Below are 19,317 nucleotides of genomic sequence, written 5' to 3' on the forward strand. Positions count from 1 at the left end.
CTCAATTACATCAGCTGCGGCTCGACAACGGCGCTTTGTCGATGAAATCGAAATATTAATAATGAGATAATAACCATCGTGATTATTATTGCTAATAACACGTGTTGAATGTCCATTATAATATTATTATGTCGTGTACAAAAATAAAAAAAAAAACAGAAGACAAACCGAGCGCGCGATCCTTCGCCGTGGTGGTGTAGAGCACATGTTAGAAAACGTCTCGTCTAGTTTTTTTTTTTTTTTTTTTAAATTAGTATTGATCCTCGGACGTGCGGTGCGTGCATGATGTCGTGCCTTGGCCCTTGTGATTATAATAATATTACAATGTGTACGATATTATTGTATTGTATGTTGCATTATATATATATATATATGTACATGTGTATAATATGTAGTAGAGGTACGTCTGCAACGAGTAGTTCCCAAAACGCGCCGCATCCTGATCGTCGTACACCGTCGTCAGTGGTTCCCAAACCGACGGCCGAGTAACACGAGATGTATAATGATTTTTTTTTTTATTCGACGCGTCTGTTTTAATTTTTTTTTTAAACGTTTTCAACGCTTCCATTGTTTCCTATCGGTTGCTACACGATTGTAAACGTGTAGAAAATAGTGGTTAACTCTAGCACCGACATTTAGTAGTAGTTAGCGTTGCTTACACGAGCCGCCGGTATCGACGCTGACGACGCGGTAACTAACCGTGTATTTTTATTAGTATTATATTATTTTGTACATTATTATTATTATTATTTTCCTTTGTTCGTTACGGGACTGATCCTTTTACGCGTATGACTCACGCCGTTTTATCGTAATGATTATTATTATTATTGTCGTTACTCCCACGACCGGCGGCGGCAACCACCAGTAATGGTTATAATAAGTATTTCATTAATCGTGGTAGCACGCAACTGTCGGGGCATGTGTGTAGGGTGAACGAATCCCAAAGGGTTCAATGGGGTGAGAAAACGTTAATTCGCGCGCCAAAAATACCGAGATGACCACCGGTGTGTGTGTGTGTGTGTAATTTGAAAAATAGCTGCCAACATTTTGGACGAGACGACGGGGCTGGCTCGAGTACACACACTCGTCTATAATAATGGTTTAATATTAATGACACATAATTTATTGTACACACAGTATCTGCCAACGTACCGCGACACTCGAAGTACTTAACATTTAAAGTGTTAGTTTTTAATTTACCGGTAGTTTGATCATTTTGGGAATTTATTACACAGAAACGTAGCCAATAAATCATTTTCATTGTTAGTTGGATTACATTTTTTTTTTTTTTTTACACTTGGTGCATAGTGCCACGGTACTCTTGGGACATGCTGTGTACACAACACGGAGATGTCAATGGTTTTGTAAATGAATTAATTCCCAGTAGGAGTGCGTAGTAGTGTCGTGTCTTCCTCGACCATAAGCTGTTTTTTACTTGGCCGTCCCGTAGTTATTGTTTTTGGAGAAGGGGTTACTACTGGTCCATCTTCTCTCGGTTTCCACCGCATTGGCGCCATTTGTTGTTTATATATACCTACATATCTACCTTTGAGTCTCGATTATGAATTTCGCCCCTGTTTCCCAGTTCCCACCTTCTTCTTCGCTGTTCCGCCTTAGCTATTCGCAAATGATGAGGTAATACGCTTTAAATATATTAAAATACGTGTGTTATAACAACACAACATATGAGCGGTTTGCCGCCGTCGTCACTGCCACATGTCGGAGGGACCACTTTTATTTTTATCCGGGCGTTAACCGTTGCCGTCGTCGTCGCAACCAGTATAATATTTTAATTCTAGAAATCACAATAACCAGTGTGGTCTAGTACGCAGTATTATTATATATTTTAATTTTAGCCGCTTCTATTTTGTCTTTTTTCTCCGGGTACATTCGACAATACTGCTCTGGTAGGTAGCAGTAGTATTGTGTTATTGCTAAATGCTACTTTAACGTTGCCGCACCCACGACTTCTTTCTTGACATAAAAATGAATGTATCATAATCATAATAACATATATAATATTTATTACTACTGTGTGTGTTTGGCGAAAAGTTGCGAGGGGATCGCGTTAGCGTGCAACAGTTAGTTGCGTCACTATTACTATGAATTAAGTAAAATTATTATGATTGTATTTATCCAGTACGCCGCAATGTCTACAATTTTTGCAATGTTTCTCAGTATCCGTGAGAGTGGATAGAAAAATGTATATCGTGTGATGATATGATGACGCTTGGCCCGTTTGTTCGGGGCTCGTCTCCGACCTTGTCGTGTACCGGAAGGAATTCTATTCACACAATAGGGGAACGGGTGGAGACATTGCGGTTACTATTATTAGTATACTACATATTATATTTGCCAATTCATAATACCCAAAACGAGGACGGCGGTGGCCATCGTCTGTACACTACTTACGTCATTCGTTTTTTACCTAAGCAAAGCGGCGACCCCGTTTCATCGATTGTGTGTGCGACAAAGTGTATGTATTACATTAATGTGTACCACCGACTAATATAGTAATCCAGCGGTGATCTCTCGGCTGTCGTATTGAAATTATACCGTGTTTTAAGTTCCCCGTTCGTGTTCATAACACCACTCTTGACGAGGCGCGTGTCCACGTGGAGAACACGTCGTCGTCCTTAATTAATATACGTTTCGTATACGTCAACCGAGTTGATGATGATGACAGCGGTTATGTAGGTATGGATGCCAATAATTTATTGTTACTATCTATCATAGACACACACACACACACCTTGTTGTAACGCGTTGAATATATTATTATTGTAGTCTGAGCAGTTTTTTTTTTCTCTTCTCGTTTACCCCCCCATCGTAGGCGAACGGATCAAACGAAAATACTGTCGGCCTCCCCTCCCCCTCGTCCCCTTAAGATATCGTTTGATTCGAATGTCTGTCGTTATTAACTTTTGTATTTTCTTCGCTGCTCGACGCTCTGCCCTGGGCCAATACGACATGACTTGTGTTCCAAAAACAAAAAGTGGGTTTTCTATTTTCGTTTAATAACGCCGCGACGATACGCGGGGGGCGTGAAGGTTGGTTTATTGTTGTCGTCGTCGTTTGATGGTCTTGGCGGAAAGGAAAAGTCTACACGCCCAAGCAGTTTTCCGGCCGAGGACCTTGCGCTTCGCGTGACTAATAAGCGATTTCCCACCAGTTGCCGGGCCCGGTCGATCGGCCGCCGCCACCGCCTCCTATGACCTTCACGGTTTATCGCGTACCCGCCACCCGTTCGCCTCTTTGTTGTTATTTGATTTTTTTGTTTTTTTTTTTATCACCGAAATCCACAGATTTGTTTTTTCCGGTTTTAGCTTCGAGTCACTATCTCCATATGCCGTGTGAGCGCTTTGAAGACTATTTTTGTTTCTATTTTAATAACAAACACACGCGTTGTAACAGCGTCGTCGTCGTGGGCACGCCCGTTACACGTCACCCGGTCGTGTGCCGCGACCGACGACACGTCGGGGGCCGACTGCAGCTATGATTTTAATATTACAGCGGTACTGTTTAATATAATAATAACAATATTACTATTATGCATGTATTATGGCGCTTTGGCCGAGTAGAAAGTAGTAGACGAGGCGCCCCATAAGTACTACCACCACCGCACAATAATTCGTGCCATTGGGTCATGTATTATCTCTCCTCCACTGCGGGCGCGCGCACGTTGTGTTTGCACGCTCGAAGGTTACATTGTGTGTGTGTGTGCCAGCCCCGTTGGCCGACTTTGGCAATTGCCGTGTTGAGCAACAACCCTCCTCGGCCACCGTCTACTATCGCCTGGTACGAAAAGTCTTGGGACTGACCGAATGCTGCTGCTGCTGTTGGTTCTCGTCGTCGTTTTCCATTCGATCGGTTCATTGGAGCACATCATAATATCGTTTGGCGATTCCGGCCTCGGATTATTCGCCAAACGTGTCCTCGTCGAAAAACGACTTCCTGTGGAGCGCAGCACGGCGGCGCCAACGGACCTTTTCGACGAATTTCACACCACCTTTTATGACTGCAGCACACCGTGCTCTTGGTGCACTTGGTGGTGTGTGTGTGTGTGTGGAGTAAGGTATTATTATGCGTTTGTTCGTTTTCACCATCGGTAACGTTTCCAAAAGACCTTGACACGCACACGTTTTTTCTCGGAGAGACGTCTCGTCATAGGTTGTGTGTGTGTGTGTGTGTGTGCGAATTCAATACCGTATTCTCTCTATAGGACGTCGTCGTTGTTTGTGTGTGCAAAAAAAAAAAAAAATATTATTACACCGCCGTCGACCTAATGACCCAGTTACACACGACCGGGAGATAATTAAGAAAAATAATAATCACTTTTGTATTATGGGTTGTGTTGTTATGCGTTTGCGTCCAACACAAGTACACACACACACACACACACTATATATATAAGTAGGTTTTTTATTTTTTACTCGAAAAGGATACGGCACGGTCGTCAGTGCGATTGTAAATAATTATACATTAGGTCATCCGCAAACGTTGTGCAATATAATTCAGCGCTTATAAAAAAAAAAAAAAACGATGAGTGAAATTTTATAAAACCGTATGAGCAACCCGAATCTCGTCATCGGTGTCGTCGTCGTTTACCGTTTTCCCCTCCTCTCCCGTCAGTGGTTCCTATCTAACCCGCGCTTGATTATTATCGGCACTCGCCGTTGAATTTGTAGTCGAGAACAATTTGGCATTCGCCATTACCGTTTGATGTGTGTTATGAGAAAAACACACACACGTTATCATGTGTATCATCTACACGTAGTGCGCACCATCACGATAATTAGAAAAAAGCATCGATCGAATAGTGATATTTTTGTGAGTATCAGTATTTTTTTTTTTTTTTTTGTACACTTTGTAAGCAGCGTTATAACAATAACGGGACGCGCTTGATGTGCCTCGATTTTCTCGCCCGTGATGGATTTAGAGCAAAAAGAGATAACCTTTTTGGAGGGTATGTCGGGTTTTAAACATATTTTCATGTATAAAAGTTAAATGTTTTAGAACAGTAAAAAATGTATTTTTCCACAATTTGATGTACGTTTAACGTCGAATACGGTGAAAAGGACCGAAAGATTGCGTTTCTAGTGATTAAAAAAATTGGTTTTTGTATAAATGTCGCCCTTTTTCATAGACATTCATGACAAGACTATAAGTTTCCCGGCAGGGGTGCGCTTACCGTGGCGTGTTAGACCCTGTTGGACCACAGCCACCGGTTTCGACACCAGTCCGGGCGTAACCGACCTGAATTTAAACTTTTATTTTCGTCCTCTCTAACTGCAAAGCACACCGGCGACGCCCTGTGTATAATATGTTTTTTTTGCCGATACCGACTTTGCCGCTGTGCCTTTCACTACAACCGTACACACACACAATAAGAGGTTGTGGGTACACTTACAAAAGAGCAGGTGACTCGCCGCCAGGTGTTGTTGGGGCGCTCGACAAAAGGAGTGTGCGATTACGATTGTTGTTTCGCGGTTTTGTAACGTTAATTTTTTTTTTTTTGGCGCCGAGTATACATTTTTAATTTCTTCGAACCGTAGACTTTTGCAACCGAGAAGTTATATATATATATATATATATATATATATGCCGGCTGGCTGGAGGACTTTTCAAGTACGTCGTAGCTCAAAGCCTCGGGTCACGCGAACCGCCTATAGTGTCGCATACGTTTTATACCTGATAGAAAAAATAATATGTTAAAACAACGCTATTCCTAATGTGTTTGTGTGGAGAAGTACTCGCTAACACAACAATAACAAATTCAATATAATATAATATTGGTAATCGTTTTTGAGTATCGCCGATAATAGTTTTGACAATAATAATAATTAACGAGTGTGCGACGCCGAGATTATTGTATTTATTTGCCGCGCGGCCGTGCCTATTATAATTATTAACGATAATATATTATTATTTCCTCTATTCGGTATGAGACGTGCGTCGTTTCTATAATATTATTATTATTATTATTTGTTGCGGTGATATATTATACGACGGGGTGACGTCATCTGCCCCACACGGTGGTCGCAGTCAGCCGTCTCTTGTATGTGTGTGTGTGTGTGTGTTAACGACTTCCGTTTGTGACACACTCTTGTGAGTTGTGTGTGTGTGTGATTCAATATTCTAAATGTGTTTTAGCAAATCGACTTGATAAATACTAATTGTAGCTGTCGTTTTTTGAGTTTTTTTAAATTTAGATCAAGGCAGTTGGGGGGGGGGGTTTGGGTGAAATTGACGACTGGCCGATGAGCGCGCGCGCCGCTTCGTTTTCGACCTACCGCAACACGACGGGGCGCCAAGGTTAAGGTCCGCCACCGGTCGGGCGGCGGCGGCGGAGGTCGCGCTCTACTAGCTGTTGGCAACACTGTCGTCGGTGTCGGCTGACCACAAAACGAGTCGTCGTACCAGCAGCAGGAGCTCCTTGCCGTAGTCGATCAAGGTTTTTTTAATAAGAGAAATAAAGTAAATTAAGATCACAACACCGTGTAAACAAAAACAGTATATATGTATAACAATAGATTAAATATAATAACCCAATAGGGACTTTTGTAATCGGTACGGTGTGATTTTGTTTTTACGTTTGGCGTCACGTACGCACGGCGTTGTCTGCCGGTAATGTGTGTGTGTGTGTGTTTAACGGAGAACAAATAAACACTATTGGGGTCATTAAATAATAATAATAATTAAAAAAAAAACTGCCGCGCTCGATTGTTCGTCGTTTTAGTGTGTGTGTGTGTGTGTGTGTGTATGTATGTCAATTGGGTCACTTCCCGAGTTGTAATATATTGTTTTATTATCGAAAATAGCTTTATGCTTGCGGATAACCGCTGACAATGAGTATAGGTAGATTATACCTTGTATAAAGTTATAGAGCATAATCCGAAATTCTCCATTACCGCCCTTTGTCCGGTTCTCTCGTGCCCTAAACGCGATTCAATACCAACGCGGAAAAACACCACCACTTCGGACCTCGTGGAAAAATAATTTTTACATTTTATTATTTTATTACAACATCAAATTCGGATAAACGTATCGATCCACCGCCGCCGCCGCGCCTCTTACCGCCCCGAACGGTTACGGGGGGGGGGGGTTGTTTTTTTTCACGTTTAGGGGAAAGTGGAAACGTTTTTTTCATTATTTTGGCGTTTGAAAGTTGTGGCGGCGGTCGTCGACCCTCGCAGTTATTGTCCTCTCGGCGGGCGCCCGGGCTCAAGGTCCTTCTCCTCTCCATCTACATCCCCCTTTTTATACCGTGCGAATCAATATACCGCCGCCGCCGCCATATACGTTTCTCCCTGTTGCTGCTGCTGCTGCCGCTTGTGTATGTACCCTGTGTTTCGGCCGCTCTTCAACCCCCTCTCCGTCCGTATAGGGTGCAACGGTGGTGGCGGCGGCGGCTACTACTATTACTACTGCGCCGTTGTTTCAACAACAATAATAATAATAATATCCGTCAAGAGACGTGTTCAATATTAATATTGTAAAACGGCAACGACGACGACGATAGTCGGTCGACTTCGTCTTGTGTGTGTGTGTGGTTTCTCGGAAACGGTCGGTCAGACAACAATAAAAAAAAAAAAAGAGAAAGACCAATAAAACGACTTGGGGGGGGGGGAAAATGTTATGGCGAAATAATAATAATAATAATAACGAGCCCGGGGATGTGTCGTGTGACCGACCGCCTCTGTCCTTTGTGGCGGGGGCGGGTGGACGGCATGAGGAATGTCTAGACGCGTTCGGTCTGCGCCAAGGTCGTCGTCGTCGTCGTCTGTCGTCTGAAAATAAACGCGAAAAACGAACAGTCTTAAATCGCCGAGACCAGTTATTATATAGCAGCAGTGGTCGAGAGAGACGGGGGGAAAAAAAAAAGACCACCCGGGTCAACGTGCGCCGGTGGTTATGTCTTGCCGTCTAAGGAAATATGTCTCGACCGTGTGGCGTTTTCACTAACGTAACGCCCCGTATCGTTGAAGGGTAGCTTTTGTTTTTCACCGGCCGGCGGGGCTCACTGTCGCCTTGGTGGTGTATGCCGTTACATACACCAACAACACAGGAGCAACTAGTTGCCGTGGAAACGCCGGCGATCGACCCCCTCCGTGTTTGTATACACACACACACACACGCGCTTAACACAATATTCCCCTTTATCGTCGCCCCCGCCTTCCCCGCTTCACCGATCGCCCATCCCTGTTCATAATGCATTTCCCCGACCCGAGCGAAATCGTTTCCTTGCGCTCGCTCTCCCTCTGTCGAAAATCCACAGCGGTTAAACGTTATTTATTTTCAAACACTATATATATATGCCCACCGTGCGTGCGTTGTGAGAAGATTTTTGGTATTTCGAAAAACCGAGATTATAGCGTCGTACACCGCGCGCACCCGAAGGAGAAATGACAATAAAAAAAAAAAAAAATGAAAAACGCCGGAGCGACAAAGAAAAAAAAACCCGCTCAATGCCGGCGGATCCTTTTAAAACATTTTTACTTAATAAACGCGAAAGGATATTTATATTATATTGTGCGTGTTTGGGTGGAGGGTAGTAAAAAGAAATGGCCGTCACAAGAAAGAAAACGAAGGGAACATTGCAAAGGATGGGCCCCCCCGTTGACGCGATATTTCTCACAAGGTACAAGCACTCCGCGAAAAAAAAAAAATACTACTCGGCGGTCTCATTACCCTACAAATTGTTTAGTTCTCATAGTCGCGCCCGGTGCCACCGTCAACCAGTATATGTCTTGTGTGTGTATATTATTATTATTATAATAATATAAAGTAAACCCCATGTCAGTCATGTGTGTGTCCGAAAAATTATGTTAATCCTCGTACAACGTTAATCGACGTATTAACAAAAGCGTTTTTATTCCGTCATCATTATATTATTTCCACTCAGGTAGACGACAGCAGAGCCCGTTCTCTGGCGGCGGCCCCTCCTGAGTAGCAAAATAAAAAACGTGTTCGCACCGCTTCCATTGTCCATATCGAAAAATAACGGCAAAACCAAACACACACGCCTAGGCCGAGCCATATGCGTAGTGGCCGGTTCAGTCTTCCAAGTGTCTTCCGGCGTGTGTGTGTGTGATGTCGAGGGGGTGGCGCCAACCTTTTTCCGCAGGAAATATAATAAAAAAAAAACTCTGTTTGTCAATGACGATAAACAAAGCGACGCGAAACGAGAGTAATGATGTTGGCATTGTTGTTGTTGTTGTTGTTGTTGTTGTTGTATCGAGATGTCGCGCAAGTTTTGTAACGGACAAAAACGGTTTTGCGGTTCGTTGACCCCTTCAACCGCTGTCGTTGTTGTTGGGCTTTAGTCACGAACAACGACAGTGTCAACGCACACACGGGCGACGGGAAGCGCGTGCGCCGCGTGTGCAAAGGGGAAGCGGCCGACCGCGAGTGGGTGCGCGCAGGTGATGGGGAAGCGTGAGGTCGACGGCGGAAGCGGCAGTACTGCTGCCGCCGTTGCTGATGATGCTGCGTCGTCGGCGGTTACCATGGTAATCTCGTGTAACAAACGGCGTAGTGTTGTTTACCGCGGTCGGTCGGTTCGCGTATGATTTGACGGCCGCAATAAATCCACCTATCGCCGGGGTTGTGCGCTCCCTCGTTGTTGTTTTCGTCCCCGTCCGCCGCCCTCTGTGCTTGCTGTTAATAAACGTGACGCAAATAATAACGACGAATAGCGGGGCTCGTTAAAGTTGCGGTTACACCATTTGCAAAAACGACTTTGCTCTTTGGTTCTCTTGGAACCCGTCGAAACAACATGTTAGACTATTGCTAATTTAGTATTAAATCGGGTGGTGTTTTTGTTTAGCCGCTTCCGTCTAAATACGTTGATCTCGCCCCTTTTTGTTTTCTATTTTATGTATTTTCGTTGATCATATTGTCGTTGGGGACCGAGTTATTTATCATGAGGTTTGTTTTTTTGCAGATTTAACCCCGTTGGATTGAACGATGGCTTCTCCGACGCCATCTCTCGATTCTCTATCCGGATTCAACACGTTCGGGCCGGACTACAATAGGTCTTTGTCGTCCAGCCATTCGCCAACCGACTCAGACAGCAGCGGTTCTGGCGTATCGACCGGCGGCAGTGGAACCAGCACGAGCAACACCGGCGGCGGCGCCCGCAAGTGCCAGTTGTGCCATGAGATATTCTCCAACCCGAGAGTACTGCCTTGTCTACACACGTTCTGTCACGCTTGCTTAGAGAGCAACCAGGACCAACCGGAAAAGATCACGTGCCCCAATTGCCATCAAGAGTGCATTCTCACCAACCGCGGTATATCCGGACTGCTGCCGGACTTCACGGTCTCCAGCGGCTCCATCGAGGTCAACCCGGACAAGTTTGCGGGTGTGTGCAAGGGCTGCAAGAATCTCAACACCAACGTGGTAGCTTACTGCTACGACTGCCAGCAGACACTGTGCGCTAATTGCATGATGGCGCACCAGTTCATGAACTGTTTCGAGGACCACCGCCTGCACGGTCTGACTTTCGACAACGGCGACGACAACAAAAGCGCGTTCATACCGACCACGGTCGGCGACCGCGTAGTTTTCTGTTCCCGGCACAAGAACGAACCGCTCAAGTACTTCTGCCGCACGTGCAACGTGCCCGTTTGCAAGGAGTGCACTCTCAGCGATCACCAGTTCAGCATGCACGACGTCGAGCATCTCAGCGACATCGGCGTCAAACTGTTGGAGGTGCTCAACGGCACGGTGCAAGAGAGCAAAGCCAAGGCCACCGACATACGCAACATGGTCAAGAACATCGAGCACACGTCAAACAAACTGCAGGTGCAGTACCACAAGGCACAGAACGAGATCACCGAGACGTTTGCGTTCTACCGGTCCATGTTGGAAGAACGCAAGCAAGAGCTACTCAAAGAGGTGGAGAGCGTTTACAGCGCGAAACAACTGACGTTGACCGAGGCCTCGCAAAAGGGCCTGGAAGTGGTCGACAAGATCTATCAGACCGGCGAGTTTGTTGACAGGCTCACCAAAAATGCTAACGTAGTCGAATGCTTACTGTTCAAGAAGCTGCTCGACTCGAAATTGCAGTCGTTGATGAGCTACGAACCGGACAACAGCGTGCAAAACATATGCGACCTGGAATTCGTGTCCAACTACCAGGCCATTCAGGTGGGCGTCAGAAACACATTCGGGTACGTCCGATCCAGTACCGAGTTGGGCGTCATCGGGCCCGGCAAACAGCCGCCCATCGCTCGGCCCACCAACGGGTCGCTGATGAACGGAAATTCGACGATCACTAACGGCGGCGGCTGTATGAACGGCTCGTCCGACATAATGCACAACGGTACCAACGGCGTCATCGAGCGTCCATACTCAAACGGACTGACGTCGACCAGCCCGCTGTCTAACCAGTACGAAACCAACATACTGTCGAAACGTTTCAACAGTGTCAACAGCTTAGGGCCGTTCTCGACCAGTTCGATCGGCGAACTCAACCTGAACTCCATCGGCAACGGACTCAACGGCATGAACGGAACCGGCGGCGGTGGCGGTAACGGCGGCATGAACAGCATCAACAGCATCAACCCGTACGAGAAATGGTCCAACGGCGGCAGCGGTGATATATTCCAGAACGGCAGCAGCAACGGCAGCGCCGACTTCCCGTTGACCATCGACAACAACGACAGTATTCTGGACCTGTCCAGCAAACTGTTCACCGCTTCGATATTCCCGCCCAAGTCGCAAATCAAACGCCACAAGATGATCTACCATTGCAAGTTTGGCGAGTTCGGCGCAATGGAGGGCCAGTTCACCGAGCCCAGCGGCGTGGCCGTGAACGCACAAAACGACATAATCGTGGCCGACACCAACAACCACCGTATTCAGATATTCGACAAGGAGGGACGGTTCAAGTTCCAGTTCGGCGAGTGCGGCAAACGAGACGGACAGCTGCTGTATCCGAACCGCGTGGCCGTCGTGAAACCGTCGGGCGACATCATCGTCACCGAACGTTCGCCCACACACCAAATACAGATCTACAACCAGTACGGGCAGTTCGTGCGCAAGTTCGGGGCCAACATACTGCAACACCCGCGCGGTATCACCGTCGACAACAAGGGCCGCATCGTGGTGGTCGAGTGCAAAGTGATGCGCGTCATCATATTCGACCAGGCCGGCAACGTGCTGGTCAAGTTCGGGTGTTCCAAGCACTTGGAGTTCCCCAACGGCGTTGTGGTCAACGACAAACAAGAGATATTCATATCGGACAACCGGGCGCACTGCGTCAAAGTGTTCAACTACGAGGGCCAGTACTTGCGGCAAATAGGCAACCAGGGCATCACCAACTACCCGATCGGCGTCGGCATCAATGCGTCCGGCGAGATCCTCATTGCCGACAACCACAACAATTTCAATCTGACCATTTTCACGCAAGACGGCCAACTAGTGTCCGCACTCGAGTCCAAAGTCAAACACGCCCAGTGCTTCGACGTGGCCCTCATGGACGACGGATCTGTCGTACTGGCCAGCAAGGACTATCGGCTGTACATCTACCGTTACATTCAGATACCTCCGATGTTAATGTAGATCTCATTATTAAGCATTCCTAAAAACAAACAAAAAAACAAGTCGCCATCAAAAAAAAAAAAAAAGAAAGGGAAAAGAAATCTGTTAATTTTTTTTTTTTTACAAAACAAGTTGATTGCTCTCTTATTGCGTAGGTATCGCCACTGCTCATCACAAAGTATTTTGTTATGCAAAAATGTAAGGAAAGAAAGAAAAAAGGCCGCAGATCACTGCGTTTATTATTATTATTATTATTATTATATCATTATGTCCTGAGCGTTTTAAGCTCATCAGGAGTACAGTTGCGTAATTATGTTTTTATTAATTGAGTAAATTATTATTATTGTTTCATTTTAGCAAATTCACAGTGTAAACCTGTTACATATTCGAGTACTTAAAAAAAACCATCATACAATATTACCAAAAAAAAAAAAAAATACAAAAAAATTTTTTAAAAAAATACCAAACCATCAAACATGTTTTTTTTGTATTATTATTTTTTATTTACCACTAACTTATATCGTTTTTAATATTTTAACTTCGCGGGGTTTTTATTCTTTGGATGTTTTTTTTAAATACATATTTTATTGTAACCAGGTTAGATTGAAATTCTGAGACTTGTAATTTGTAACTTAAGGACTGTTATTTTGTATTATTATTATGTGAATTAATTATTATTAAACATAACTTTAAAAAAGTAGTTGAAGAGAAATAGTTAGGCTAGCGAGTGTCTTTGTCCTTTTAAGTGCGCGAAACTTACTTATTTTTTGTTATTATTTTTGTATTCATTAAAAATGTACTGAAATCCCAGAATAGTTTTCTTACCAATATTATACCTTTTAAACTAAATTAATTATAATTTTGTTTAATTGTTTTTATTTTAATTTTTTTGTTATTACATCATAGTATCTGCTCTGATTTGTTGAAGCGTTCCTTTCTATAGGACTTTGCTAGTCAAATTTCGGATTCCGAGTCTCCTATTTTTTTTCGCCACTAATTATCGTACGGATGCTCGCACCATTATTTTTTTAACCTGTATAATTTAAAAGAAAAAAAACGAAACTACCTACCTAAAAATTATGTTGTAAGTTGTTTTCCTTTTAATTTTTCATTCATTTCTATACTGAAACTCAAACAAAAAGAAATACAAATATTCTAGTACGTGTACAGGTTTACAATTTTTTTTTTTTGTCCTAATTATACATTTATTACTATATAATTACTTATACTAGAATTATATTAATTACTAAATCAATTTTTGTGTAAGTGTGTAACTCTCATGTTTTGCGTTGTTATTTTATATTAATAATCAAGTGTTGAAATCTTAATTATAAAAAATGTACAAACAAAAAGTACTAAAACAACAAAAGTTTAATAATATTTTTTTTATTTGGGAGTAATAATTGTTATAGTGGGATTGCTCACTAGTTTTTGTTTTTCTTTGTCTAAGTAGTTATTGGATATTATTATTGTTGAGTTTAATTTTAGTTAATTTTCTCCTTTTTATATTAAAAAAAATGTGCGGTATTCCATTCTTAGACTTTATTCTTAATCGTTTTTTTTTTGTACTTTCGTATTCTTATAGTTAAGGATAAATAGCGTCTTCACAGTATTTAATTTTTTCGTTTCCTTATTATTATTATTTTTTTTTTTAATGCACCTCGAAATTATATTAATATGATGTAGTTTTAATGTAGTGTTTGTGTTTGTGTTTTACGCGTTTTATTATTATTATTTTTTTATTATTATTATTATTATTATTATGATTATTATTATTATTATTTTTGCATTTTTAATTGATATTTTCGATTTTATTATTATTTATTATTGACGATTATGATATTAATTAAAAATATGAGGCATTTAGTTAGCAAATTGCTTTGTAAACTTGCGCTTTGCCTCCCATTACTTTTTTTTTTAAGTTACTCGTTTAGTTGCTAAATAAAGAGTTAATCGTGTTATATTCTTAATATTAATATTATTATGTTTTTTAACAAAATTACTAAGACACTTAATGTATTTGTCCTCGTCATCTATTTCCACCACAAAGGACCAACGAGCCTATATTTCAAAATATTATGTTTTATCAGCGAATCATTATTATTGTCTCTCCTATAACTTTTTTTGTATGGCAATGCGCATTTTTGTTTTATTTATTTCTTATTATTATTTATTTTTTTTTGTTTAAAGATAATTAAAACTTGTTATACATTTTTTTTTAATATAATTTTTATAATACATGATAATTAATTTCGAAAACATAATACCTCACTTTTTTATTTTATTTTACTAATTTTATGATGTCTTTCCAAAAAATTATCAGTAACATTTGTATGTAAGCTCTCCAAGTGTCCTACTAACATTTTTATTACTTCCCGTGTGTGTTCCATTACTTATTTTTTTAGTTACTTGCATGTTCTTAGGATTAAAAAGACAAAAAGAAAAACATATTCTAGTCAGTGGTCTCGAGTGTTTTTAAAACATTAATTTTTTATTTTTTATTAATAATTTTACTATAGTAGACATGGTCTGCCTAATTTTATTATACTATTATTATTATTAATTATTATCATTGAGTAAGTATATATATTTCGGTTTTTTTTTTATAATATTGATTTATTTTTTTATACATATTTTATTCCATAGTTAGAAACTCGCGTTTACCTATTGTATGTTGTATGTATAATAGTCGTATCCATACTTATTCATTTATTTATTATTATTATCATTATTACTAATAGTAACTTAGTAAGGTTAGTGTTGGTATTCCGACCATATTAGTACACGTAACACACTGGTTTCACGTTTCCTATATATGTATATGCGTACGGCCAGAATTTCAGTATCGACATTGGTTACAAAAAAAAAAAAAAAAACACATTATGTCAATACCAGAAACGGGACTCTCGCGTTATGCATTTACTCAAGTAGTTATAGTCTTGTATAGCAGTATAAGGTTACTATAATTTTTTTTTTTTTTACTTTAGTTTTTCTTTTTAAAGCTTTCTGAAGGCACCAGACACTCTATAGTTAAACTAATGTTTCACATTAAAGACAATTATTACTCGGTAATTGTCAACCAAATGCATCGAATATTGAGTATTAACAATAACAACCGTGCCAACGTAACAATTATATATAATTTTTAATATTAAAGAAAAAGTATATTGTAATCAGCGGTAATCGATGCCTTTTATTTTCGAGAGACTATTATTCTATTATTCCCGGTTGGTTACTGCTGTTGACGTTTCCGTTTCGTTACAAACGACATGATAATATTATTGTTTTTCGTTTTTTTTTTTTAAATTAAACAGCAAAAAAATCAGGGTGGCCTTTTCGACCGTGTATTTGTGCATTTCATATCTTCTTTGCGCGGGTGTCGTCAAATATTTTATACTAAATACTTATTATTTATATTTTTCTATCGCTATATTATATAATACCCAATAGTAATGATATTGTGTTAATACTACTGTTCGTGATACATTCAACATTTTTGGGTGTAGCCTACACCCGTTGACGTTTGTTGTTATGGTGAAAAATCGATTTTAGCTTTTGTCAACAATATATCGGTCGGCAGTTGTTGTTCTCGACATTTCCTTATTTTCATAGCGTCGCTTTATTTGGAATAACAACGTTATTAAACTCCCCGTATAATGTAAATCGTTGTACACTCAACCAAACCCCTTTTTGATATTGTAGATATTATATTACTTCGACTAAATGACCGCCGCCGTCGCCGTGGTGACAAAGTGCACGCGGAAACGGATTATTTTTTTATACTATTTTTTCTAGTAATGGTACCTACGTGAGAAATAATACTATCGCCGAATCAACTTGTATTACCAATGTCAATTATACACACAATAGCAGTTCCCTTTTTCCGTCGTGTGTGACTGTCGCATCTACTAGGTTTTGACCCGTCCACCCGGCCGGCCACATTATATTGTATAGGATAGTAGTTTTGCCGGCATTTTTGGAACTATTGGCAACTACCCCAAAGGCTGGGAAGGGATTGAATGATATCCAGAAACGAGGTTTGAGATCAAAGCGAAATGTATTACTACGTGGAAATCGCGGACAAAGAGTTCTTTAGGAATTTATCATAGAGACAATACAATCGTTCGTTATCAGGGCATCTAAGTTTACACAATTGATTTTACATAAAATATATATTAATAAATTAATGTATTATATAAAGTTTGTACCAGACCCTTAATATCGCAAACGGAGAAACACTATTTTTCTTTATCGCTTAAATTGTAATGGGCAAACAAAAACAAATTTTATTCGTGGTCAAAACAAAAACAAGCTAATGATAATCAAACGGTATAAATTTGTGGCAAAAAAAAAAAATTATAATATAATATAATAATAATAAGAAGTGTGCACCAAGTTGTTTTTTTCCTCCAAATTATTTTCTATGACTATAATAATAATTATGACATTGTTTATCTATGTATATAGACGGATATTAAATAATAGATCTTCCCCGTTTTCCTTTGACTTGTACTTCCCGGTTAACTCGTTTGGAAGTGTACCTATACCACAGGGTCCCTCAAGGAGTAGAGTAGCGCCCCCCGACCCCCATAATATATTGTTGGATACTTGTTGTGTTTTTAACTATTGGCGAATTAGAACATGGGTACTTATACAAATGCGATGACTAACACCAAAGAGATTACCTGAAAACTGAGGATACACATCTGTCTGAGTACATTATTCGGTAAAATGAAATTCCTAGTTATTTTTTGGTCGGTGATTTCATTGAAAAAAAAAAAATACTTAAGAGTTACGTTTCGCCTAATGTGTGTTCACAGGTTATCCTGTTTTACTTTACACACTTTTTGATACTTATCTTATTTGTATTGTCGTAGATACTATGTATGTGTATACATTATTTTGTGTCAATTCCCAACGTACAATTATTTTTTTCCATTTTCGTTAACTATCCATTATTATGATTACTATTATATTTTATTAAATTATTTCTATGATTATTATTAATATTATACAACGTTATGTTTATGTAGGTATTACTAATGTTTACCTAAGTATATACAATAATAATATAATATAACAACCAAACGTCCGCGTTTTAAATATTTTTACAAAAATGGTCGAGTAAGAAACATTTGTCAATTTCTATTTAAAATAGGTTATATACGTGTGTATTATATATATTATGTAGGGAAGTTGAATGTATGTTCCGTTGTTCACTCACAGTATTTTATTTTTTACATAAATGTTGAGTTCAATAATTAAAATACACATTATTAAAGTACCACTTGTTACAATTATACTATATTTATTAAAAAAATGAAAAAAACGTCTCTTAGACTATAAAAATTAGTAAACCTTCACACATAATGATATATTATTACTTTTGGTTTAGCGTAGTGTCTAAAATGATATACTTTATGTACATATTTTTATACAATTTTTTACCTACACTTAATTATTAAAGATATGCTATTATTAATGAACACGAACTATCTATCTGTTCGACCCCTATTTTTATGTTTATTAACAATATTAATATTCCAACAATTATTATTATAAAAACGCGTTTATAAATTATGTAGTTTCGTAGGAATGATTTTATTGATATTATTTTTATTTTAGCGTACTAATAAAAATTTATAAAAATAATATATACATATTGATTATGTTTTACAAGACGTTAAAAAAAAATACTTTTAACTTTTATATTTAACAAAATAAAATATTTAGAGGTGTATATGATCAATAATAACTATTAATTAAATTAAAAAATGATGTTGTTTTTGTTGTTTGCTGTTTACAGTATTACATTATTATTTGTAAAATATACTAATAATTTGTATGTAATATATCTAAACGTAGGTAATACACGTTGTTGTATAATGATGTATACAGTGTGTGAATAGTAGTAAAAAATAAATTAACATCAATAATTGTAGTATAGAAGTTATAACACCTAACAAAATAACTACGAGGCACAACACAATTCATTAACATTTAAATATTGTAATATTAAGATATGTAACGTTTCAAACGACTAGAGCCATATTGCTGTATGTTATCGATAGCTTCCTAGATTATAGTATATTTTGTCCTAGTATATTTTGTTTTGTTTATAAGCTTGAAAAAAATCTATATAATTTTATTGTCAACTATCCATTTACATATTATATTTTACATATCTCGGTTACGCCAGTGTGTTGATATAGATGTTGTTTTTTTCAAAACGATAATATTTGTTTGTTTTTTTCTAAGCTTTTCAGTATCTAAGTCATTAAGTTTAAAAATTAAGGCGCGTTGTTTGTATTTATGCGCAACACGATAACTACAATACATATTATTATTATTATTATTGCTATTATTATTATTATTATTATTATTATTATTAGTTATTATATATATTAATACATTGTACTACGTTAGCCCATTTTATATTAGTATTACGTGTGAAACGCATAAAATATATTTAAAAAAAATGCATTGTTTACTTTAGACTTAACAAAAAAATAACAACAATGTTCATGAGTTATAATTATGTTTAAGGTGCCACACTATTATTAACTGTTTTATTAATGTATAAGCGTTATTTTTGTTAGGACAATCGTCATTTTTTGTATCCTTCAAACAACTCTTTCTTGTTCGCGTGGAAGTCTAATTGGGTGTTGTTCAGGAAAACTAACAAACTTAGTAATTTTTATTAAAGATAAAATAAAATAGTATCGAAAATATATCCGAAGTTGATACAAAAAATATGAAATATTTTAA

General features: G+C 39.1%; 1 protein-coding gene across 5 annotated transcripts in view; it reads left to right on the forward strand.

Annotated features, from left to right (window-relative positions):
• The window catches only part of LOC126841958 (brain tumor protein), a 34,580-nt gene extending 21,900 nt beyond the window's left edge, over window positions 1-12,680 (forward strand). For 4 of the 5 annotated variants that reach the window (XM_050578781.1, XM_050578782.1, XM_050578780.1 and 1 more), the window contains exon 3: window positions 9,947-12,680. In XM_050578781.1, coding sequence (XP_050434738.1) covers window positions 9,970-12,570 — 2,601 coding nt within the window. In that variant the 5' untranslated portion in view covers window positions 9,947-9,969 and the 3' untranslated portion in view covers window positions 12,571-12,680. Of the gene's footprint in view, window positions 1-4,547; window positions 4,831-9,946 lie in introns of those variants that run through there. The other variant, XM_050578783.1, reaches the window with a different exon arrangement.
• The last annotated feature ends 6,637 nt before the right edge of the window (window positions 12,681-19,317 follow it).

Source organism: Adelges cooleyi, unplaced genomic scaffold, assembly GCF_023614345.1.
Source record: "Adelges cooleyi isolate 19-005CV unplaced genomic scaffold, UGA_ACOO_1.1 ACOO_flye_CR_arks_rails_tigmint_CR_PRNA_41, whole genome shotgun sequence".
Lineage (NCBI taxonomy): Eukaryota > Metazoa > Arthropoda > Insecta > Hemiptera > Adelgidae > Adelges > Adelges cooleyi.